At 32.1% G+C, this 24,002-nt stretch overlaps 2 protein-coding genes across 3 annotated transcripts; one reads left to right on the forward strand and one right to left on the reverse strand.

Moving 5' to 3' along the window:
* The first annotated feature begins 9,422 nt into the window (after nucleotides 1-9,422).
* Nucleotides 9,423-15,182, forward strand: LOC106769776 (sulfate transporter 3.1). The gene is made up of 12 exons (XM_014655524.2): nucleotides 9,423-9,983; nucleotides 10,139-10,346; nucleotides 10,860-11,031; nucleotides 11,199-11,264; nucleotides 11,656-11,769; nucleotides 12,505-12,621; nucleotides 13,103-13,229; nucleotides 13,324-13,610; nucleotides 13,718-13,908; nucleotides 14,002-14,087; nucleotides 14,540-14,616; nucleotides 14,710-15,182. The coding sequence occupies exons 1-12, from the start codon at nucleotides 9,638-9,640 to the stop codon at nucleotides 14,890-14,892; spliced, it is 1,974 nt and encodes a 657-aa protein (XP_014511010.1). The 5' UTR covers nucleotides 9,423-9,637; the 3' UTR covers nucleotides 14,893-15,182.
* Nucleotides 15,183-17,670: 2,488 nt separating this feature from the next.
* On the reverse strand, nucleotides 17,671-23,154 carry LOC106772807 (sorting nexin 1). 2 transcript variants are annotated; one of them, XM_014659403.2, is made up of 11 exons: nucleotides 23,052-23,154; nucleotides 22,794-22,931; nucleotides 21,317-21,452; nucleotides 20,432-20,565; nucleotides 19,985-20,059; nucleotides 19,348-19,507; nucleotides 19,080-19,213; nucleotides 18,895-18,963; nucleotides 18,579-18,658; nucleotides 18,279-18,339; nucleotides 17,671-18,194 (listed from the first exon to the last, which is right to left on the reverse strand). In XM_014659403.2, exons 1-11 carry the CDS (start codon nucleotides 23,061-23,063, stop codon nucleotides 17,976-17,978), a joined length of 1,218 nt encoding a protein of 405 aa, XP_014514889.1. In that variant the 5' UTR covers nucleotides 23,064-23,154; the 3' UTR covers nucleotides 17,671-17,975. The 2 variants fall into 2 exon arrangements, with proteins under 2 accessions (XP_014514889.1, XP_014514890.1); XM_014659404.2 differs by having other exon boundaries at nucleotides 22,794-22,928; nucleotides 23,052-23,146.
* Nucleotides 23,155-24,002: the final 848 nt, after the last annotated feature.

The following is a 24,002-nucleotide window of genomic DNA, read 5'->3' on the forward strand; positions in this document are numbered from 1 at the left end:
AAAACGAACTTCTTTTCATAGAAAACCTATTTAATTTCAACCTTTTATTATTAAAATATTTTAGTACCATCATTTAAAATCACTATTACTCTAGAAAATTTTCTAGGTTCTCATAAAAATTAATTATAAAATATTTATTGTTGTGTGAATATTATTGTTTTACTAATTCAATACTGTGATTTTTTTTCTCATGAGTTATCTTATCAACACTTCATTTTGTATCAATAGTATTTGCATGAATTATAGTTCAATAATGGGATAATAACATGATATTTGACGGTTTATCATAATTTTGAATTTTCTTTATAATTTTTATTATATTTTTAATCAGTAAAAAAAATTCATCATAATTAGATAAAAAGAAATTATTATAATTGTACTAATACATAAGTATGTGTAAGTCGATGAACTAAATATTGAAAAAGTATATATATTTTTTTATCTTAATTCAGATTTTTGGATATATTTATATTGTCTTTGAAATTGTCTTATAATACTAAACTCAGAAACTAGTATATATATTTATTAAGAATAGCCAATATAAGTTTGTATTACATAAAGGATGCGAAGTTTATTTAAAGATTGAACTAAAACTATAAAGTACAGAATATAATGACGTTGCATTATTTAATAAATTGATGTCACCACTAACCCAATCACGACAACGTAATTATAACAGATGGTGGTGGCACAATAGCTGAAGATAAGTGTGACTAATTTCAAGAAAACTCTTAATATTAAAAAAAGAGAACACTATGTAAAGTTGATAATATGACTTTTCTAGAACAGAATTCATTTTTGAATGACATATAATTAAAGTTGGCAGGTACACATTATTGAAAGAAGTTCTTATTTTATTGTATAAATTCCTTGTTATATAGAACCTATTTGTGTGACTGTGAATAAATGTGCTGATTGGAACGGTGGTGGCCAGAACAGTGAAAGTGTTTGAAAATCACGCAGTTATACGCAGCCATGGGTGTCGGCGTTTCCAGGTAGCATGCATGCACCACCAGTTCCAACCTCCCCACTCCAATCACAAAACTCTCCGTTATTTACTTTCTGACCATGATATTTTAAGATAACAAATTGTATAGGATAATGATACTTTCACATCGTGTGACAAATTTTTTATGATAAATTTTTTACACCATCACGTGTCACATTCTGGGTGGTCCACATGTTTTAAAAAATAAAATGACAGAACATGGATTGAATGTGTAGTGATAGATAATGTACAAATAAGTAGGTAGTTTAGGCTAACTTTTAGCACGAGGAGGACATTTTTGAATCTGCGTTATTTTTACATTGATACCTTCTCGTGCTAAAAATTAGCCTAAACTAATCACTTATTTGTACATTGATACCAGATCTATCACTACACATTAAATCCATGTTTTATCATTTTATTTTTTAAAACATGTGGACCACCCAAAATGTGACACGTGACGGTGTAAAAAATTTGTCACATTCTGGGTGTCAAAATATCATTATCCAATTGTATATTATTACTTTAAGTTCGTATATTTAAAATGAAACATCACATATTGTCACATAAATAATTATAAAAAGATTGTAAAAAAATTATTAAAAATATATTTTCCTTACTTTCTTATTGCTTTGTTCTTTTCTGAATCAGTCAAGAAGAAAAAAAAAACACGCATGCGTGTGATTCTTTGATATTTAGTACTTTGGTCAAAAAGGACACTGTAAACCTTCCATCTTGTATAAATTTTTTATTCAATTATTAACAGAGAAAGGGTAAAGATATTTCGTAAATTTTTGTCATTAAGATATATATTTTTCTTTATATTCGTGTCGTGAGAACATATTGACGAGGAGGGAGTTTAGTTTTTGCGGGTTAAGACTTTGATTTTTCTGTGATTTAAATTTGACATTTCCACGTTAAGTAATAAAGATAGGTACTGCTAGAGATTGAGTTAAACTTTACGGAAATAATGATAATGAAATATAATTTCAGAACAAAGACAGCTTATACATATATAGTTCTGAAACGTTTTGGTTCTATCCTATTACATAATCTATACAAATGTATATCTATAATTCTTTTTTATATTTTTCAAAATTATTTTTATATTTCTTAGAGAAACTCGTGTGAGAGAATAGAAAGAGTGAACAATGATAGAAACTGATTATTATTTTCTGAACAATTTGAAGTATGTACAAGATACGTATTTATAGGAGTCATATTTTTATTTTAATACTAACAGAAACTTGACAGTTGTACAAAAAAGGAAAGGACATAATAACATTGTTGTACAGACAAACTGGCTGAAGACCAGTCAACTATATTAACTATAGTATGACAATAGTCTCTCATCTTATTCAACTTACAAACTAAAGACATGTCAAGAACTATAAACCTTAGTGGTTGCCGCATGAATGTAGTGTTTGGGAAAATCTCATTATACACACTCATAATGTGACCCACATAAATAATTTTACTCTTCAATTCATTGTGGGTGATTTTCATCTGACAATAAAATATCAACTTATTTAAAAATAAAATCCGCTTATTCTATCATAAAATAATATTCTACCTAATAAACACAAAATCGTAACTACCCATCCCTCTTTTATCTCTATCAAATCAAACCAAATATTACTATACCCAAACCTAATAAAATAATAAATATCTAAAATTTAAGTTTATCCCAACAAAGACCCCCATAAACTTAAATTCTTCCTTTATTCTCGACTTTTGCTCCCAGAATTCTTCTCCTCTTTCTTCTCGAAATATGCTCTCAGGATTGTCTAGGCCTTGAGTGTTCCGAACTTTTCCTAAAGCACTTGAACTAGTGGCTAAAATCTCTACTGCCAGTGCGCCTCCATAACCACGAGTAGCCCTTTCCAACCGCCGGAACTTGCTTACTTGAGTACCCTTTGCCAAGAAGACTTTCCGGAACTCGCTTACCTTAATACCCTTTGCCAGGAAGACTTTCGGTATAGGGATCACTATACTCGTTGTGAACTTTTCTACAATCTCGTAAAATGTCCTTCACTTTGCGTCTTTTTCACCGCAAAAATTACCATAGTGCGTCTTTTTCACCACACTCAGGAGGAAAACACTGTTTGCAAGATTAGTCATCTCTTACTCTCTCTATCTTCTTTCTTTCTTCCCAACCAAACCATCGGCTCTGATACCACTGTTGGGAAAATCTCACTATACACACTCATAACGTGACCCACACAAATAATTTTACTCCTCAATTCATTGTGGGTGATTTTCATTAAACTTTGGCAACCTTTAAATAGGTGCAAATCAGGCCTTGGGCCAAGTACAAATAATAAAAACTGACAATAAAATATCAACTTACCTAAAAATAAAATCCGCTTATTCTATCATAAAATAATATTCTACCTAATAAATACAAAATCATAACTACTCATTTCTCTTTTATCTCTATCAAATCAAACCAAATATTACTATACCCAAACCTAATAAAATAATAAATCTCTAAAATTTAAGTTTATCCCAACACATAGTTTCATCTAAAAACTCATTGAAAAAAACATTATTTACGTCAAGTTGAAATAATTTCCACCTTGCAGAGAATGTTTCATTGATTAGCTTAACCATTGCACAGAATGTTTCATGAAAGTCAAAACCATGAACTTAATGAAAATCTTTAGCAACTAAACGGGTTTTACAGTTGTTGATAGAGCCATCAACATTTTCCTTTACTTTAACACCCATTTACAATCAACAGCCTTTCTCCTATGAGGTAAAAAAACCAAATCCCATGTTTTTTATACTTAATAACACATCATACTCCTACTGAATGGCAATTTTACTATGTGGATCATTGAGAGCTTTTTTCACATATGTAAGCTTATAGTGCGTTAATAGTGGAGAAGGATGAACTCTTTGTCGAGAAAGAACAATATTTGAACGCGTTTGGATAGGATAAATATTTATACAAGGAGAAGGAGAAGAATTTGAAACAACGGTAAAAATTAGAGATGATAAATCAGAAGATGGTGAAACAATAACATGTATAGGAGAAGATGAACCATCAACTCTGACAATAGAAGGAAATACATGGTAATCATGCTCAAGATGGACAAAGGTGTTGGAAATTGAATGAGCAGGTGCATGTTGTAAGAGTGAGAACAAGTTGGGACAAAGAAAAAAATATTGATTAACATCTTTAATGGACTTAGGGAATTTAGGAAACAAATTAGAATATGGAAACCTATTTTCATCAAAGATTACACACTACAAGAAAAATAATTATTACCTACTGCAAACATCCATAGGTAAGTCATAAATCTATAGGTAAAACAATTTTACTTACAGAAAAAAGTTATAGGTAAATCAGTCGTAGCTAACATTATTTACCGATTTGTCTGTATGTAATTTACTTACGCATTTATGTGTAGGAAATCACATACGAATAAATCTGTAGATATTTACCTAAAAATCAATCCATAGATGATTTTTTTACAGATAATGTGTTTGTTAGCTTTGATAACAATGCTTTTTTTCCCTTGTTTTTAAATATATAAATAATGTGTGTCGAGTTCCCATATTGATTGTTGAATTCCCATGCTGCCTGTCAAGCTTTAAATGTTGCCTGCCGGGTTGATTATATTACCAACCAAGCTCTCATACTACTTCCTGAGCTTTCATGTTGTCTGTCGGGATAGTTATAATGCTAGCCGAGCTTACTCGCTAACTCTCGAGCCAATCGAATTCTTGTGATGATTGTCGAGTTGTATGGTAAGATGTTGTGCTTCTATGATTGCTATGATGTTGATCTATGTTGCCGATCTTCTATGAGTAATGTCGGTCCATCTTTGTAGCCATCTTCACAACTCTTAACTCCATCATCATTTTCACTTTTCTCCGCATACATAGAACTAATCCATAACTATTAACCTAGAGAATATTAAACCCCAACTCACACCTTACAATAAAAATCAAAAATAGAGGAAGGAAAAGAATAGCAATTGTGACATTGACGCCACATACGCTCCCTAAAAGTTGTTAGTTGCTTTGACCTTGTCTACCATGATCAATGGCAATGACCTTGGCCAATGGATGAGACGAGGTAGCGGGAAGGGAAAGAGTAAGAAACCCCTTATGTCTTAAAGAAGAAGGTGGAGGAGGAGAACCATGAGCAACAATGATTCCTGTTGTTGAGGCTTGTGGCTGACAAATATTAATACAAAAGAAACCCTAGGATTTGAGTACAAAATAAACTGTTTCGGTGGGATTGGTTCGAGGGTCGGTTGACCTTTCTTCTCTGCTCTCTCTGGGTCGTTTTAATCCTTTCCGAGAACACAATCTTCTGATGGGTGGTGGACCTGCAAAAGACACTCCGACGCTCAAGTTAGATATGTGTAAAAAAAGGTTTATATTTTATTTAGGATAGCTCAAGATTGTTTTAGCTGAACGTGAATAATATATTTTATAAGGCTTGTGGTAGCCAAACACATTGATTGATCATTAAACCAGACAATTAAATTCAATAATACCTATTAATTGTTCATCAATACCAGATTCTTGTGCAATATGACCTGTCAATCACTCATAAATAGCGTATATTCGCAATTAATATGATCATTAAACATATTAACTGGTCATTAATGATTTTGACCTTTCTTGCTTAGTGTTTGTCTGACCGTTAGTTGGTTGCCTGTTTTGGTCCCAGATTCATCCTAGCCTGTCGGTCACTGGATATAGTACATTAAGCCCCCCAAGCCCCGAGCAGCTGCTTGTAGGTGTGAAGGGGTTTAATTATGCCGGGCGAATTTGGACGAGAGTGAGAGTTCACGAGGAGCTTGCCCCACCGCTCGTTTTAGGACGAGAGTGGGCGTTCACGAGGAGCTTGCCCCACCGCTCGGTTTAGGACGAGAGTGGGAGTTCACGAGGAACGTGCCCCACCGCTCGGTTTAGGATGAGAGTGGGAGTTCACGAGGAGCTTGCCTCACCGCTCGGTTTTGAAACTTTTCCCTGTGCAAGGTATTTTTACTCCAAAAGATATGAGTTAAATAAAATATTTATTTTTATAATGAGATAACGTTAGAACCTGATAAAGTTTAACGTTGGTTTGAACCTTCATGCACGTAATACTTTTACTCACAAAAATATGAGTTAAGTAAAATATTTATTTTTATAATGATATAGTGTTAGAACCTGGTAAGGTTAAACGTTGGTCTGAACCTTCCTGCACGTAATATTTTTACTAACAAAAATATGAGTTAAATAAAATATTTATGTTTATAGTGAGATAACATTAGAACCCGATAATTGCAGTCACAAAAATATGAGTTAAACAAAATAAAAATTATAACTTATAAATTATAATAAAAATTTTTGCTCTTGTTGTGAAACTCGGTATTAATCCGAAGTAGCGATGTCGAGACCGAGGGCACGTCTGGTTCCTCGTGGTTTCATGGGAATGCCCCTCGGCCCCACAGTGGGCACCAAAATGTTTCGGTGGGATTGGTTCGAGGGTCAGTTGACCTTTCTTCTCTGCTCTCTCTGGGTCGTTTTAATCCTTTCCGAGAACACAATCTTCCGATGGGTGGTGGACCTGCAAAAGACATTCTGACGCTCAAGTTAGATATGTGTATAAAGAGGTCTATATTTTATTTAGGATANCTCAAGATTGTTTTAGCTGAACGTGAATAATATATTTTATAAGGCTTGTGGTAGCCAAACACATTGATTGATCATTAAACCAGACAATTAAATTCAATAATATCTGTTAATTGTCCATTAATACGAGATTCTTGTGCAATATGACCTGTCAATCACTCATAAATAGCGTATAATCGCAATTAATATGACCATTAAATATATTAATGGGTCATTAATGATTTTGACCTTTCTTGGTTAGTGTTTGTCTGACCGCCAATTAGTTACCTGTTTTGGCTCCAGATTTTTCTTAGTCGGTCGATCACTGGGATATAGTACATAAACCATTCAGGTTTGAGTTTTAGATCTAGAGTTTCATATCTTTTCAATTTAGGAGTCTAACCTAACCTTCGAAAGCCTTACTGAAGGTGAGAAGACACAATGGTGGTTGGGGGATGAGAGCTTTATGATACAGTGGTAAAGGTGCGAGCTTTAGAAGTTGAGCTACCTGCAGCAAGCTTGGTAAAGGACGGGCCAATGCAGATGAGGCATGAGCAGTGGAGGAAATATACAATTTTGACATTGTGTGGTTGAAGAACGAAGAATGAGTGGTGAGCAGTGCGAGGGTTTTTTCTTTGTGAGGGTTCGTTCTTTGCAAATGAATGATTTGGAGTGAAGGAACATCAGTAAAAAAAATTAAATCAGTGAACACGAGAATAAACTTAGTTTTAATTTTTAATAATTAATTATTTTTAAATTCGTATGTAAAATCAATAAGTAATTTTTTTTTTATTTATATAAAATCTTGTACTATTATCTACTAATTCCTTTGTAATTGTTCAAGTTCTATCACATGAAAAAGAAAAAAAAAAATTTTAAATTACGTATAGTAATTTATAATTAAATTATATATTTTTATAAAAATTCGTATATAATACTTACATCACTTACAAATTCAAAATTTGTATATAAATATACAGATAAATTATATTTTTCTTGTTCTGACATCTTTTGAAAATAAAAATACATATATTAGAAGATAAACATTTATAGCTTTTATTTAGCGGAGAGTAAAAAAGAAATATTACAATAAAGGTGGTATACAATCTCTTGGGGTGCAAACAAAGTTTCACATTGGGTAGAAAAATAGCTGGTCAAGGGTTTATATACACATAGGGTTTATATACACATAGATACCTCCAATGGTAAGAGGCCTTTTGGAGTGGTACCAAAAGCAAACCCGTGAGGGCTTGGCCCAAAGCGGACAATATCTTACCATATGTGGAGTTCTATGTGTGTGCCGAACCTCCCCCAACAGTGGTATCAGAGCCATGGTTCGGGTCTGGTGACTGGGCTCAGACGAGTACGCCCCCCATGATCAGGTGAGCCAGTGGCGGATCGCCGAATGAATCATGAGAGGTGGGGAGAGCTAGAAATGCTCATTGTGACCATGGATCGTGAAAGAGGGCAAAAGAGAAATGCTCGAGGCCTTTTGGAGTGATACTAAAAGCAAACCCGTGAGAGCTTGGCCCAAAGCAAACAATATCTTACCATATGTAGAGATTTATGTGTGTCGAATCTCCCCCAACACAATCAATCACATGATTCTTTCTATTTATTAACTTTTAATTATTATTTACACATGATTGAATAAAGAATCATGTAGACATCATTAGTAGACATTCTATATGTTTCCACGTGACTACAAAATATAATGATTTTCCTAAGATAACTCGGAAAGTAGTAATTTTTTTTTTTTTTTGACAAAACTTAAAAGAACATCCTTTCTCAGCTTGAAAATATTTTTGATAATTTAAGTTTTAGATGAATATAATTTAGCTTATAAGAAGAAAAAAAGTCTAAAAGATTAATATGTTTGACTTTGGTTTGAATTGATAACTTTTGCAGTATAAGGGTCAAACAATCCTTTGACTTTAAAATAAAAATAAATTTCTTAAATGATATATATGTTCATTCACACCTAACAGTAAGGAAAGCTGCTCCTGAGCTCTGTTATGTTGTGTCATTCACATGTTAAAATTAACTTAACTTTTCACATGTGTTTTTAATTTAAATAATATGGACCTTCAAAAGGAACCGTGTTTTTCAATCTGAAGACACACTTTACGTATATATCTTATAGAATGATGCACAAAGATCCATTGTGTATGTACAATGAATCTTCTATGTTGTTTCTTGAAACTTCAACTCTAAAAATCTTGAGGATCAGTAGGTAGGATTGAGCGATTTCTCTTGCTTGTATTATAATAGTGTATTGTTTATCATTATATGAAATAAGTCTTTTAAAAAATAAATAAAAAACACTTTCATAATTTTTTAATATAAGAAAAACTTCTTTTAACAACACTTTTCTAATAATTTTTTGACAACGCATACCTGGCAGCTTGTGATTGGTCCGTTTTAAATATTTTTTAAACATAAATTCAAATAGACTAATAAAATAATAACACGTGTTTCGTTATCAAAAAATTGTCAAAAAATGTTGTTAAAATATCATTATTCTTTAATATAACATATTTTAACATGAAGAAGAAGAAAAGAGTGAGACTTGAAACCGACGAATCCACCCATATGATCCGAAGGAAGGACACGTCAGTAAATTGGGTGAAAGGTTCAATGATTGCAAATAGTCATAATCTGAGGAGTGAAATACTTTTAGGAAGAAAGGAGTTGCGTGATCTTCCTTCATTTTGCTTACACCGTGTTTGGCACCACACACACATAATAATACAGCAATAAGCTTTCCGTAAGTTTAATAAGAAGAGGAAAATTAAAATGGCAGAAGGCAAGAGAAGACTGAGACTTTTGAGTTCCATTTTGAGAATATAAGACCACGTTTGGGTTGGTCTCTCCAATAACCTTTTTTGTCTTCATTTGTGGTCCACATAACGCACTACAATCCTCCCCCACACGTAGACAAATTCACCTCATACATATCATCTCCATTATATAAACCAATCACATTCACATCTTAACATATACCAAAACATAGATTTTTACTACAACATCATGGGTAGTGTAGATCACGAATATCCTCTGGAAGCTGAGAGCGTGCAGCAGCGGCAGCAGCAAGTAGAGCTTCCTCCACCTCAACCCTTTTTCAAGTCTCTAAAGATCTCCTTGAAGGAGACTTTCTTCCCAGATGACCCTTTCAGACAGTTCAAAAACAAGCCATCCTCTAAAAAGATCATGCTTGCTATTCAGTATTTCTTTCCCATCTTCCAATGGGCACCCAAATACACCTTTAACTTCTTCAAAGCTGACCTCATAGCTGGCATCACCATAGCTAGCTTGGCCATTCCTCAAGGCATCAGCTATGCCAAGCTCGCCAACCTCCCTCCTATCCTCGGACTATGTCTGTTCTTCATTCTCTTTCAAACACATATACTTCTTTTTATAAACTAAAATACTCTTGTTTAATCAATATGGTACTGTTATAAAATTTAATATTTACAGTATCTGTAATACAACAAACAAAACTAAATGGAGCATGGTTTTCTCTCTGTGTAGATTCAAGCTTTATACCACCTTTGATTTATGCCATGATGGGAAGCTCAAGAGATTTGGCGGTGGGGACGGTGGCGGTTGGATCGCTTCTGATGGGTTCCATGTTGAGTGATGTGGTTAATCCTACCCAAGACCCACGGCTTTACCTACACCTTGCCTTCACTGCTACATTATTTGCTGGAATTTTTCAGGCTGCTTTGGGTTTGTTTAGGTACAATCTTAATTCTTTCAAATATTAAATAATTAATATTTATTATTATTATTATTATATATATATATATTAATTCTCAAATGAATAAATATGGTATCTCCTGTCTTTAACCCATGCTTCTGTTTTCTTTAATACAAACTATAAATAAATAAAAAATGTAAAATACAAAGCATAACAAAATATTATAATAGAAAATAAATATTTTTCAGATCTCTTTCCATTCCATTTGTTATTCTCAATACAAAATTTGGAGCATATGTATGAAAAGAACCTACATTTTCTTTCTTACGGTAGTTGTAATATGGGAATAACATATAACTGTTAAACTTGAAAGTAAAATGAAAATAATTATATTATCTATAGTATAAATATTAGACTTATTAATGCTTACATAAAAATAAAACTAAATCCATAAAAAATTTACTATATGATAATATTCATCAATATACATGGAATATTTTGTTTTTCTGAAAGTGAAGTTAAAAATAATAAGCACATGCATGGTGATTGCAGGTTGGGGTTGATAGTTGATTTTCTATCACATGCAACAATAGTAGGGTTCATGGGAGGAGCAGCTACAGTGGTTTGTCTGCAGCAACTAAAATCGATTCTGGGTCTTGTGCATTTCACCCATGGAGCTGATATCATATCAGTGATGCGCTCTGTTTTCACCCAAACTCATGAGGTAAACAATTTTTATACTGAATTTAGCTATCTCACCCCACCTACCAGCTTCAAAATTATAGTAATATAATTACATCTCAAAAGGTCATTATATTTCGTTCACGCAATTATATTTTGACCCAACTCAAATTAATTGTAAGTTTGCTTTCCTTTTTTTATTTATTGCAGTGGAAGTGGGAAAGTTCTGTGTTAGGATTTGTCTTCATCTTCTTCCTCCTTATCACTAGATACTTTGTAAGTATACCTAATGCACAAAATATCTAATATATTATCCAAAAATATAAAGTTGTTTATTAACTTGATATACAATTTATGTCATTCATGTTCCGTATCTTGTATTCTCTTTTCTGTTCATATGTGTCCTTCTATCACTTATTTCCTTTGTACGTATGCCAGTTATATCAAAACAAGCATAATTAACTGAAACCTATTTTCAATCCTAACCTAACCCAAACTTATTATCTTTTGACCCAAAAGCTAGCAATTTTTCAACGACAAAAGTTTGACATCATATATAGTAATATATAAATTTATGTTTAGATTATTTATTTACTTAAATTAGTTCAAGTCTCTGACGAGTAGCAGAAAAAAATGGATAGTAATTACAGTTTGTGATGTTATGCAGAGCAAAAAACGACCAAGGTTTTTCTGGGTGTCAGCAATGGCGCCGTTAACATCGGTTATATTGGGAAGTCTGTTAGTTTATTTCACTCATGCTGAGAGGCACGGAGTTGAAGTGGTGAGTGTTATTTTCATCTCATGTATTTCATGTAAAGAACAAGCATTACAACCTAAATTTTTGTTGTGCAAAACTAAGAAATTTTTTTTTTTTCCAAAACTTAAAAAGGTACAAAAGATCATGATATTTTGAGAACACTTTTTGACAACTTTTTAACAAGAGTCCATAGTCTATGTGTTATTATTTTATTAGTCTATTTGAATTTATGTTTTAAAATATGTTTAAAAGAGATCAATAACAAGTTGTAATGTATGCGTTGTCAAAGAGTTGTTAAAAAAATGTTGTTAATTTTTTTTTTCCGGTACAAAAACGAGTCTTGTATTATAGTTTGAAAATTACTGATTAAACTTATTTATTATTATTATTATTATGATAGGATGAAATATATATTTTGTAGATAAAACATGATTTCTCGAGTGTTTTTTCTGTAACAACCAAATACTTTTGAGTGACACTGGGTCCTACCTATACCATCCATAATCATAAGCTTTCTGTTCTGGTTGGACCAGTGGAGGAATCATTTATAAGCAAGAGTACAAGGTTAACACTGTTCATGTTTGCCAGATGCATTGGATAATGTATTTTACCTAATTATATAGATGTTGACAAAAGTTACTATTATTACTGTGAGTATTATAAATGAAACATGAGTTGAAATTTGCTAATATTGGTGTGTAGAAAAGGATATATATCTGATATAGTAATTTTGTTTGTGAATTGTGAACATGGAATCAGATAGGAGAATTGAAGAAGGGTTTAAATCCACCATCAGTATCAAAGCTGGTTTTTGTGTCACCTTATATGACCACAGCTGTGAAAACTGGCATTGTTGTTGGCATCATATCACTAGCAGTGAGTACCTCTCAAACTCTATTATTTTCTCGGAATGCATGCCTAATATGCCTTTCATACACGCAATCCAAAATGCCTAATGAGCATAAAAAAGACAAAACACAACTATAAAAGAGGTCACATTTTTCCAAATAAAGTGAAAAAGAAACTCCACAGAAGCAGAAGCACTATCATCATCAATCACGTTTCTGTTTTTAGCTACTCTTTGATTTCACTGTGAATTGGATGGTAAAAATCTTGTTAGTTCATAGAGTGATGATAACATGTAAGTGAGATATTCATCTAACTTTTCCAAATTTTTTTATTTTTCTTTATATATTAGTTAATTTTAATTTATAAAAGCCATTTTTATTTTTTCTTGCCACAAGTCAATATGGAAAACACATCTAAATGAATCTCATAATCCAACACGAAATCCTACACAACTGCTATATATTTCAACAAGATCTTGATGTTGAGTTTGATGATATATATTGTTCAGGAAGGAATAGCAGTGGGAAGAAGCTTTGCAATGTATAAAAATTACAATATTGATGGCAACAAAGAGATGATAGCTATGGGTACCATGAACATAGTTGGTTCTTTCACCTCTTGCTACATCACAACAGGTAAATATTTTAACTGTAAAGTGTCAATTAAGAGCAATCAATGAATTATTTATTTTCTGCATAAACTTATGGTTAAAAAATGAATTTGTTTCAGGGCCATTTTCACGCTCAGCCGTCAACTATAATGCTGGATGCAAGACAGCAGCTTCCAACATTATAATGTCAATAGCAGTGATGTTGACATTGCTATTCCTAACACCCTTGTTCCATTACACTCCCCTGGTGGTGCTGTCAGCCATTATTGTATCTGCAATGCTTGGACTCATAGATTATGAAGCAGCCATCCATCTCTGGAAGATTGATAAATTTGACTTTGTTGTGTGCATGAGTGCATACGTTGGCGTGGTCTTTGCCAGTGTTGAAATTGGCTTAGTCATAGCTGTATGTTTCTGTGAACTCCCTTCGCTGTGGTGAATTTGTATTGCTCATTATAAGATTTTAATACGAAAATTTATGGTTTCATTTCATGTGGATGTATATGATTTCAGGTTGCAATTTCTGTACTTCGAGTACTGCTTTTCATTGCAAGGCCAAGGACATTCGTTTTGGGAAACATTCCAAATTCTGGGATTTACAGAAATGTTGAGCAATATCCAAATGCAAAGCATGTTCCTGGAATCCTCATCCTAGAAATTGATGCACCGATCTACTTTGCCAATGCAGGCTATTTAAGAGAAAGGTAATCTACCTGCAAATTTGGAGTGTTTTTCTCAAATTCCAAAAAAAAAAAGTATAGTAAATACTCACCACAAAACTTTGTTGTTTTGCATAGGATCACAAGGTGGGTTGATGAAGAAGAAAGCAGAATCAAAGCTACTGGAGAGACAAGTTTGCAGTATGTTATAATGGATATGAGTGGTAAGTGATGAACCTAAACATGGGGTAGCTCACATTTGATTACTTATTAGTAAAACAAAAAACGTTGATCACAGATGTTTTGATTGGTAAAACCTTTTAGAAATTACAAAATCTCAAGGTCTCTTCTTCCTATTAAATGAGTCACATTTGTAATGTAGTGAATTTAATTACGAACAATGATACTTTGATAACATTTTTTTGACAACATTTTAACATTATCTACGTATCATCCTGTGATTGGTCCAAAATTATTCTACAATTAATAATAATAATCATAAACACAACCACTGTAATAGACCAATCAGAGAATGACACATAGATAGTGTTAAAATGTTCTCAAAAAATGTTATCAAAGTATCGTTATCCTTTGATGATAGGACTGACAAAACAATGTGTTAACACTTTCTGCTTTAGAATTTTCAGTGTGAGTTGCAATTTAATTTTATTGGCAGGTGTTGGAAACATTGATACAAGTGGAATAAGTATGCTTGAAGAGGTCAAGAAGATTACTGAGAGAAGAGAACTTCAAGTAATTCTCTCTTTCGTGTTATCATCGATTATTATTTTTATCATCAAAGAAATTATATTTTTTTTTTCTAATGTTTCATTCCTATGCATTCAGCTTGTTTTGGTGAATCCTGGAAGCGAGGTGATGAAGAAACTGAACAAATCCAAATTCCAAAATCATTTAGGAGAGAGATGGATCTATTTAACTGTTGAAGAGGCCGTTGGAGCATGCAACTTCAATCTCCATGAAAGAACGAATCTGAAGAACGATGAATCAGAGGGTTGGAACAATGTTTGACTGAGAATGAGCAAAAGAATATTCTCAAGAGCTCATTAATTTTCGTCTCAGTTATGTCAGCATTACAATTTGTGGCATCAGAATTTCCAAATCGTGCCGCAGAAGTTTTAGAAGCATAGCACAATGAAAGATGCACGACTCTTGTCCTAAGTTAGAACAACATAGGCTGTCTAATAATCATATGTATCATGTTTTATAATTTATTCAAATGTAAAGTAATTTTCATGACAATTGAAGAATCCTTCGGAAACTTCTTATAATTAAATAAGCTGATTGTAGCTTATGAAAAAGACAGTTTTTTTTCTCTTTATTTTCTCTTCTAAAGTATTTATTGAAAAGTTTGATCTTGATAACTTAAAAGAATATATATGTGATGCTTACAAATCAAAAGAAAAGAGTTCTTTTGATAATTTTTTAATTCGTTTTAAATATTATTTTAAAAATAAATTTAAACAAACCAATAAAATAGTAACACATGTCCTGTTATCAAAAACAAAAGAATAAGGAAGGTAAGAAGTGACATGGCGCTATTATATTGGTTTTTGGTCTAATTTGCTTTTTCCAACATCTTCATCTGCTCCTTTAATGTTCTCCTCCAATGATGAAGAAATGGAAAGTTGATTAAGATCATAACCACTTTGTTCTTGTTGCTTAAAAAAGGGGAAAGGTTATGTTTAGGAGAGCTAATGTTAAGGGCGAACAGGCGAAGAAAATGAAGAATTTTTTCTTTTATGTGAACAATTATTATAACAGATTGATCTATAAATTCTTATTTTTTGTTATTTCGTGTTTTTATTTCGATCACTATATTTGTATCCAAACATATAATTATATTTCTTTAATAATCTAATGAAATGTTTTGAAATCCCATCAAAGTTATACTTCAATTATATATCTAAGATTGTATTGTGTTTTTCTAAAAATGCTTTTGACCATGTTGACTCTTTTTATGGAAAACTCATCTTTAAACTCTATTGTTTTAAGCAATATAAAAATGGGAGATTGAAAAACTCATTAAACTCTATTTATTTTGATTGAGTTATATTAAATAATAAAGTTTAAAGCATGGATATGCTTCATTTTTTAGAAACGAGTTCTATACAACAGATAAGGCAAGACAAGGTATATTTTTGTTTTTCTGACAAAAGATGAAGACATTTGTTCTCTTTTATAAGCTTATTTTGTATTATAAAGAATATTCTCTTCTTAAGAAGATCTCACAAAGCTCAAATCAATGTCAAAGATCTCGTGAAGAAAGTGATAAAGCTAATTCACACCGACTTACATTGTAATGAGTTCTATGTCAAATATAAAAAGACTACATAATTTATATCGTTTTATATCTTTCTTCAATTTAGTTGAAAGTTTTGTAATTAAAGCTTGATATTTAGTTGGGAGTTTTGTATCTAAGGCTTGATATTTAGTTGAAAGTATTGTACCTAAGGCTTGATAAGTCATGCAAGTTATTAGAATGGTGGTTAAAGAAATGATAAACATTTAATGTTGCATGAAACACATTTGATGGATCTATTTTCATGTGTGAACGTACAATGCTATGAAGATGAAAATTTGAAATTAAGACTCACAACAAATAGAAACTAATTTACAGGAAATATTTTCTCAACTTTGTATTTGTTAGAATAAGTATTAAATCTATTGATCTTTCATCTTCTCATTATAGTCCCCAACTATCATTTTTCTGCATGCTTAAAGGGTTTTCTAAGGTTTCCTAATTAGACCTAGGATTTTCCGTTTTACTGTTCTTATTGGCTGGCTTGTTGTTTTTGATGATTTCCTCATACTACAACTAAAATGTCAATTGGACCTATTATCTCTTAAAGAATTCCTACCATTACTCTAAAAAGCTAAATGGAAAAAATTATCTTATGTTCTTCTTCGATTGAAATGGTTCATTAGTCAAGGTTACCATGATCATCTTAATTAGATGTAAGTAATGTACCTTCTAAAACAAATTTATTTTCAACTTTGTGTTTTATTATGGTAGTCTATGGAACCCAAGTTATTGGCTTCTCTTATATTTTTGAAGACTTGCAACTTTTTTTAGAAAGATTCAGAATTTTTTTTTTTCAATCGATCTTCAATTCCTTTACAACTTTACAAATGAACTTGCATTTCTCAAACAAACTGATAATAACATGATGTCTTGCATGAATGAAACTCAATTGCGATTGAAGAGTTAAAAATTCTTAGAGGTTAGATTATTGGATGAAATAAAAAAAAAAAAAAATAGACAAATATTATATTGTGATGATCTTTCGTATCTTACATCCTGACTTTGATCATATAATAGAACAACTTTTACAAGGTAAAAAAGCCCCTTCCATGAAAAGCTTAACACGACTATTTTCTACCTAGATTTAATACTTATTCTAACCGTATTTAAAAGAATCTTTCACGTTAAGAAAATGAATAACAATTGATTAAGAGTGTAAAATGCTACTAAGTGGCCATATCTTGGAAAGAATATTGTTCATGTTGAAATAGTAAAAAGTAGTATGGTGTATTGGTCAATTATACACATTTTTGTTTTGATGGATCTCACTCATAATTTTTCAGACTTCAATAAATAAACTTGAAGTTGGACCAATGTGTAAAAAGAGTTTATTGGTAACTCTGCCTTCCTTATTATCGTGCAAATCCGACACCATTTCCAGCAACAGAATGTTGTATTTGCCACTCGCGCATGTTTCTTTCCAGCAAGTATCATTGGTGGGAAATATTAATTGGATTAATGTAATTTGTTAAGTGAAAAGCCTGTCCAAAATAATAAACATTTTCTTTTCTGCTTGTGAATCCACTGTGACTATATACAACGGAGGAAGATAGAGAAACAGCAACAGCAGCAGCAAAATTGAAGACAAAAAGTGCGGATAGGTATCCCCTTTACTCTGTTTAAAGATTAGTACAAGATCGTCCAAAAAGAAAACACACCTTTTCCAGCATAATAATAATTCGAAAGCTCTTTTACAAAACAAGAGCTGCGACCTGCGTCTGCCATACCCTGGCCCCAGTAACAACCCATCAAAGAGTGTACTATATCTATGCTCTGCGGAACTAATTGATTAATTCTCCACGAGGGAGGAACATGATTCCAGTTTCGGTATAAAACTTCGCCACGCGTCTGCAATACCATTTGCAAGACGTGCCTGACCTTTGGCAAATTCATGGAAAGCAATCCCCATATCTAATGTTTTCTGTTCCTGAAAACGCTCCATCTCTTCATTCATTAGTTTCACAATCGTCTCAAATGTATGCGTCGCCTGTTCACTCTCTGCCTTCAACTGCATGGTAAAATCATGTCAGTCCAGTAAAAAGAAATTGTATATATTTCTCATTAATGGAGGTTAACATTCAAGCAAACTTGCCTCTTTATATTCATGCTCAGCTTCTGCAACTTTATCAGATCGAATCAGCGTGAGCTTGTCACTGCATTGCAAACATATATATCAAAATATGTCACGAAAACTTTTTTGTAAGGTTTTTATTCATATCACTGAATACAAGACACAAATAAGGCTTCTATTTTGAATTCACATATGCAGAAAAGAGATTTCCTTTCAGGAAAGAGACCTTAGCCATAAAATGATGTTTATATTAAAAAGGAATTAATTCTCCAATAAAAATTAAATTAGGCAAATAATAAAAACAGGTAACCAGGTTTATACAGATTAATCTCCTTGAGCTTCAATGTTTCAGCCAGTTCACATTGTCTTCTGAAGGCATTTGCTCTCTCTGCTATCGTTGCCTGTTTCAGAATGTGAACCAAGAGCTTTAGATTGAAAAAAAAAAAAAAGGAATAACAATCCATTTTAAACCATTTTTGGAGCTCAGTTGGAGGAGCAGAAATTATATGATTCGCATAACTGAATAATTGTTATACTAAGGCAACTGGAAATATATTTCAAGCAAAACAAACATAATATTTTAATGAAGTTAGACAAATTAGTTAGTAATACTGAAAGAAAAAAAGACCAGGACTACCTTAATAGATTGTACAGCACGGACATAATCCTTCAATGGTTCTTCAAAATTCATCAAGAGCTGATGGGCCTATCATAGTAGGATAGTTTGTTTCAGTTTGATCGGTCAATAATAGGCATATACCGTCATGCAAACATTCGAATAACCAGTACAATGATGTCCAACAACAAACACGTGAGAATTACCTCCTTTTGCAGCTTGACTGATAAAATCTCTGATTTCATCCCAAGTTCTGAGAATGCTTTCCCAAGAGCATTTCCTTCAGAAGCACCCAGAAGTTTTACTGCTTTTCCAAAATCAGACAGTGATTGCCCCAATTCTGCAAAAACATAATGAGTTGTGAATTTATCTTGTCAGAATTGTGGATAAAACGAGCATAAAATAATAAAACAGAAAGTAGATACAGAAGACAATAATATGAACCAAAACAGAATCTTAAATTGTGTCATATACCTCTGTGCCTCTTCACAAGACGGTATGCATGTTTTTGAGCTTCAGCCAAGTGGTTTTCAAGCTCAAAGATATAATGTTTCATCTTTTCATACTCTGGATCTGTTTCTTCTACTGGCTTCTCTTTCCCAAGGACAACATCACTCACTTTAGACTGCACATCCTGTCAAAACTCAAACAACAAATTTAGAAAGCTGGATGAACAGCACACTCAACCAGATCGAATAGCAAAAAGGCAATCTGACAGCTTGTTTGCACGAACATATTCATATCTGACCAAAATAATCTGAGAATGAAGCACTGAAGTGACAGAATTTCACAATAACCTAGCAAAATGCAACTAACAAGTCTGCAGCTGTTTCAAGGAAAAGGCTAAAAACAGGTAATTTACAAGTTGATTGTCCTATTCTATGGTCTACATATGCTGATATGTTAAAAAATAAAGACTACAATCAGCAATAGTTTCATGTCAGGTAGTTATCCTTGCCTGAATTTTATACTAAAAGAAGAAACGCCATAGTAACTAATAACATCCATTTATGTTTTTTGTGAAATTCATTATAATAGCATCCTCTATTGATTCTAAAACAAAAAGAGTTGAATATCATTAGAACTTGTCAAAGAAATAAAAACATCTTACCTTAAAAATCTGCATTAGATCGGCTGGCTTCTTCTTGAATATGCCAGTCTCTTGGGACCTTAATCGTTCCATTGTCTGCATAATATGTATGAAATGAAGAAAATCTAAGTTCATATTTCCCTTCTTTAAAAATGTCAAATATGAGAAGAACAGAAATTGAGCACTTAAAATACAATCTAGAGACAAGAGTACGGAATACTATAGAAAATAAACAATACTAACAACACTTGTACATTGCGTATTCCACTCTCCTGTATGAACTATTGTTGCAAGATACTTACAAAATGAGTGACAATAATGTATAATTCAACTTTGCAGAAAAATACAGAGCTGCAACAGCACAACATAGAAGTACAAAAAGCGAGTAGAGAGAGAAACAAAGCAAATTGAATCTAAAATTGACAAAACTCCATAGAGAAATAAATTCTGCTGCACGTGAGCCATCACCTCTTCTTCCGCCTGCAAAAACAACCTCAGGTCCTCACTTTGGTGTAGTTCACGATGCGATGCTATCCTATTTACAAATACATCCAATGCTTGCCGCCTCATTTCAATAAATTCAGCACTGAAACGAAATTTCTCTGCAATAACAAAAAGGGAAGCCAAGAAAGAACTTTAAGTGGCAACAACATTTCAAGGTTCCATTGAATAAATTAAAATAAAAAATGCAAAATTTTATGACAGGAATTTAGGATGATGATCAACATTAAACAGCAATAATATCAAACCAAGAATGAATTTTTTGTAAGCATAATGCATGGCTTCTAGGATCTCAATCAACTTATAATACATATCAGCGATGAAAGTCTCATGTTAGTTGAACCACCAACTAATTGCACGTTTAATCTTGTCAAAGACATTCCAGCTCAAACCAATATTTATATATATACACACACACACACACACTCACACACTTGCAACACACAATTTAAATTCGGAAAAGAAAGATTTTACTATAACAAACATCAAACAGTAGAATTAAGAAATTCAAGCTACTAAGCTCGACCAGAAACCTGAGACTGTGGGAAATAGACAAAAAAGTAAAGCAAATGACTGGATATCTCCAAAATTAATTCTGAACATAAAAGAAACGTATGATAATCTTTTTGGTTTGACCATGTGAAAAGTAGTATTATATAGCAGCAGTTTTCCTCACTCAAATTGTTTTTGTGACGATAAATGAAAAGGGTAACACAACTACCAAAAATTAACATGAGCTGAAGTCAAAGAAAGATAGAGCACTGACGGTAGCAGCATTAGCATACATATTCCAATGGCTATGGCTACTTTCAAATTATTATTAAATTAACATTAGCGTACACAAGATCTTACCTACAGCGCTTTTCTCTGGAAGAGGGGGAATGAAAATGCCCTTGTACTTCTCAAAAAGGCGATCCCGTAACCAGACAAAGTCACTGTAACGTCTGATAACAATCTTCTCAGGTGCTTGGTACTCAGGGAAATTTGTCTGCCAAATTGTTTCAGATGATGAAAAACAAGTTACAATTCTGTGTATTATAGTGGTGGTAGGAAAAAACTATAACTCATAATGAAAAGAATATTTTTCCATTTAAAATAAGGGAATATCAAGGGTCTAACTAATGAATTTACTTAAGCCCTCTAAGAAAACAGTTTGCTTACAAGTTGAACAGAATAATGCTTCTAACATTTTATGGTTACTCGCAAGTTTGAAAACCCTGTCAACATTGTTTGTGCATTGTTTGTGTTCTCATGTGATAAATGTTTTATTTCCACATAAAAAACTATCTTTTTTTGTTTCCTTAATTACTGTAGCATTTGAAATTCATAAATACCTGCTCAATTTATAGCATACAGATCATAAAAAGTGGCAGCTAGTATTTACAAACTAACATATTTAAGCAAAATAAGAATCAAAGAGATAAGGCATTTAGAATAATAAGATTTTGAGACATGATTTCATCTTATTAAAAGCTGTCCATTAACCTAAAGAATTAAACCATCCCTGCTTCTGCAAAACCGTAGGCATATTTTTTTTATCAAGCTTTTTGTTCCATTCACTTAATACAACAAGCAGTAATCAAGCTCAAGCTCAATCATCAACCAACAAGCACACTCCCTCTTCATTCATAGTTACAATTGTTGCAGCCGTTTCACCCGGACCGCACATCTTTAGCCCACACCCAAGCCTTCGCTCAGGATTTTGAATGCATTTTACAGGTGAACAAGGCCATTATTTGCGCTTTAAGGATGGACACTTGCTCACACAGTTCATACGGAAAAGGAAGAAGGACCCCAGTTAAAGGTGGAATAGGACACACAATTCTTCATTCTCACCTCCCATGGAGACTTCCTGTTAGTTTAAGTGACCAAAATGTATTTTCCTAATGCCCACCCGTGTGCTAATTATGTCCGACACCACACTCAGGAGGACTGCACCCAGCTACAGGGAGAAAATGAGAAACTCTACGAACTACCCTAAACAGTAACAAGAGAATGATCAATGTCAAACCAATACACATCTCAATTAACTAAAGCAATCCAACAAATTTCAGCTTCGAACTAATTTCTCTAAATCACAATGTTCAACAAATTTCAATCATCACAATTCCTTGAAAATCTAATCCCGTCAATAAACTCTTCGAAATTGACAATGCTGTCAAAGTTGAGTTCAAAGAAAAACTCCTACGACCTCCATCAACTGGAAAATCAAAGTTCGACTTAGATTCAACAATAAATTTCAAAACGAAAAGTAAAATAAAATAAATAATAAATAGATAACGCGTGTAGTGAAAGAAAAGAAGTGTAATCAGGTGAATGATTAAAGTACTTTGGTGATGACGCGGTAGGAGATGTAAGCTTGGACGCCATTGCCGAGCTTAACGGGATCGGTGACGGAGACGGAGAGGAAGGGTTGCGAGGAGGAAGGAGATCTAGGGCTCTGCGAGGAACCAGAGAGAGTTTTCTGCTGTTCCATATCCCAAAACAGTCGTCAACATGCAAACAGAAAAGAGAGAAAGGATTGAGAAGGACGGAAAGAAAAAATCAAGAAGTTTGTGTGCAGTATTTGCGACAGAATTGTAATTACCAATGAATTCATGGTCGTTTTGGGGCGATCCAAGAGTAGCAGTGGCTCCACACAGAACAGAAAGTGGCTTGTTATTTGTTTGGATTCGGGAGAAGTAGAAAAGGAAATTAAAGAATTTTGATTAATAAAATAGAAATATTATATGATATATTAGATATGATAGATGTAACAGAATACTTTTTTTTACATATCTTTAATAAGTAAATTTTTAAAATAAACTTTTCAAAATTATTCAACAAAAATAATTATTTAAAATAAAATTTAAAGTTAAATAAATTTTAAAATAAGATAAAATAAATATTTTTAAATCAGAAGTCATATTCAAAACATAAATTAAAGTATGATGTTTTGCCAAATATTGAAATTTAAATTACTTTATTTTAATATATATTTATTTTAATTATTTACTTTATTATAATACTAGTGTCCACTTTTTTTATAATACAAAATAAAATTATTATTATGAAATTAGATATAAATAATTTTATAATTTTATTGTAAATAGTTTTTATATTTTTAGATAGTTTTATAATTAAAAAATGGTTAATTTTAAAAAATGTCAAATAAAAAAAATCAGTTAAATTTAAAGAAATAATAAAATAGTTATTTTAATAATGAAAAAAATTGTTTAAAAGATAAATTTGGAAAACCCTATGAAAAATATTATGTATAGATAAAAAGAAATATATTAATAAAATATTAAAATGTTCTATTTTATTTATTATTTTACAGTTTTTCAATTTAATTATTTTGCATATAAAAGCATGTATGTATCAAATATTAATTTATTTTACTTAATAATTATTTATTTTATTATAATAAAAATATAAATATTTATTTTGAAAGGTATGTTGAGAATATATTATATGATTGTTTCCTCTCAAATCCTGAATGAAAGAAAGAAAGTTTTTATTGAAAAATTAGTTCATTCTTTTGTATTTTGTTATTTTG

Source organism: Vigna radiata, chromosome 8 (genome assembly GCF_000741045.1).
Source record: "Vigna radiata var. radiata cultivar VC1973A chromosome 8, Vradiata_ver6, whole genome shotgun sequence".
Classification (NCBI taxonomy): Eukaryota; Viridiplantae; Streptophyta; class Magnoliopsida; order Fabales; family Fabaceae; genus Vigna; species Vigna radiata.

What these genes read in the sequence shown, in the direction of transcription:
- LOC106769776 (XM_014655524.2), top strand. Translation starts at nt 9,638, where the DNA reads ATGGGTAGTGTAGATCACGAATATCCTCTGGAAGCTGAGAGCGTGCAG. An exon ending in AGAGGCACGGAGTTGAAGTG is followed by an intron (nt 11,770 to 12,504) that starts GTGAGTGTTATT and finishes ACATGGAATCAG; the next exon opens with ATAGGAGAATTGAAGAAGGG. An exon ending in TTGGCATCATATCACTAGCA is followed by an intron (nt 12,622 to 13,102) that starts GTGAGTACCTCT and finishes TATATTGTTCAG; the next exon opens with GAAGGAATAGCAGTGGGAAG.
- LOC106772807 (XM_014659403.2), bottom strand. An exon ending in TCCAGAGAAAAGCGCTGTAG is followed by an intron (nt 20,566 to 21,316) that starts GTAAGATCTTGT and finishes TTGTTATTGCAG; the next exon opens with AGAAATTTCGTTTCAGTGCT. An exon ending in CAGTCAAGCTGCAAAAGGAG is followed by an intron (nt 18,964 to 19,079) that starts GTAATTCTCACG and finishes CTACTATGATAG; the next exon opens with GCCCATCAGCTCTTGATGAA.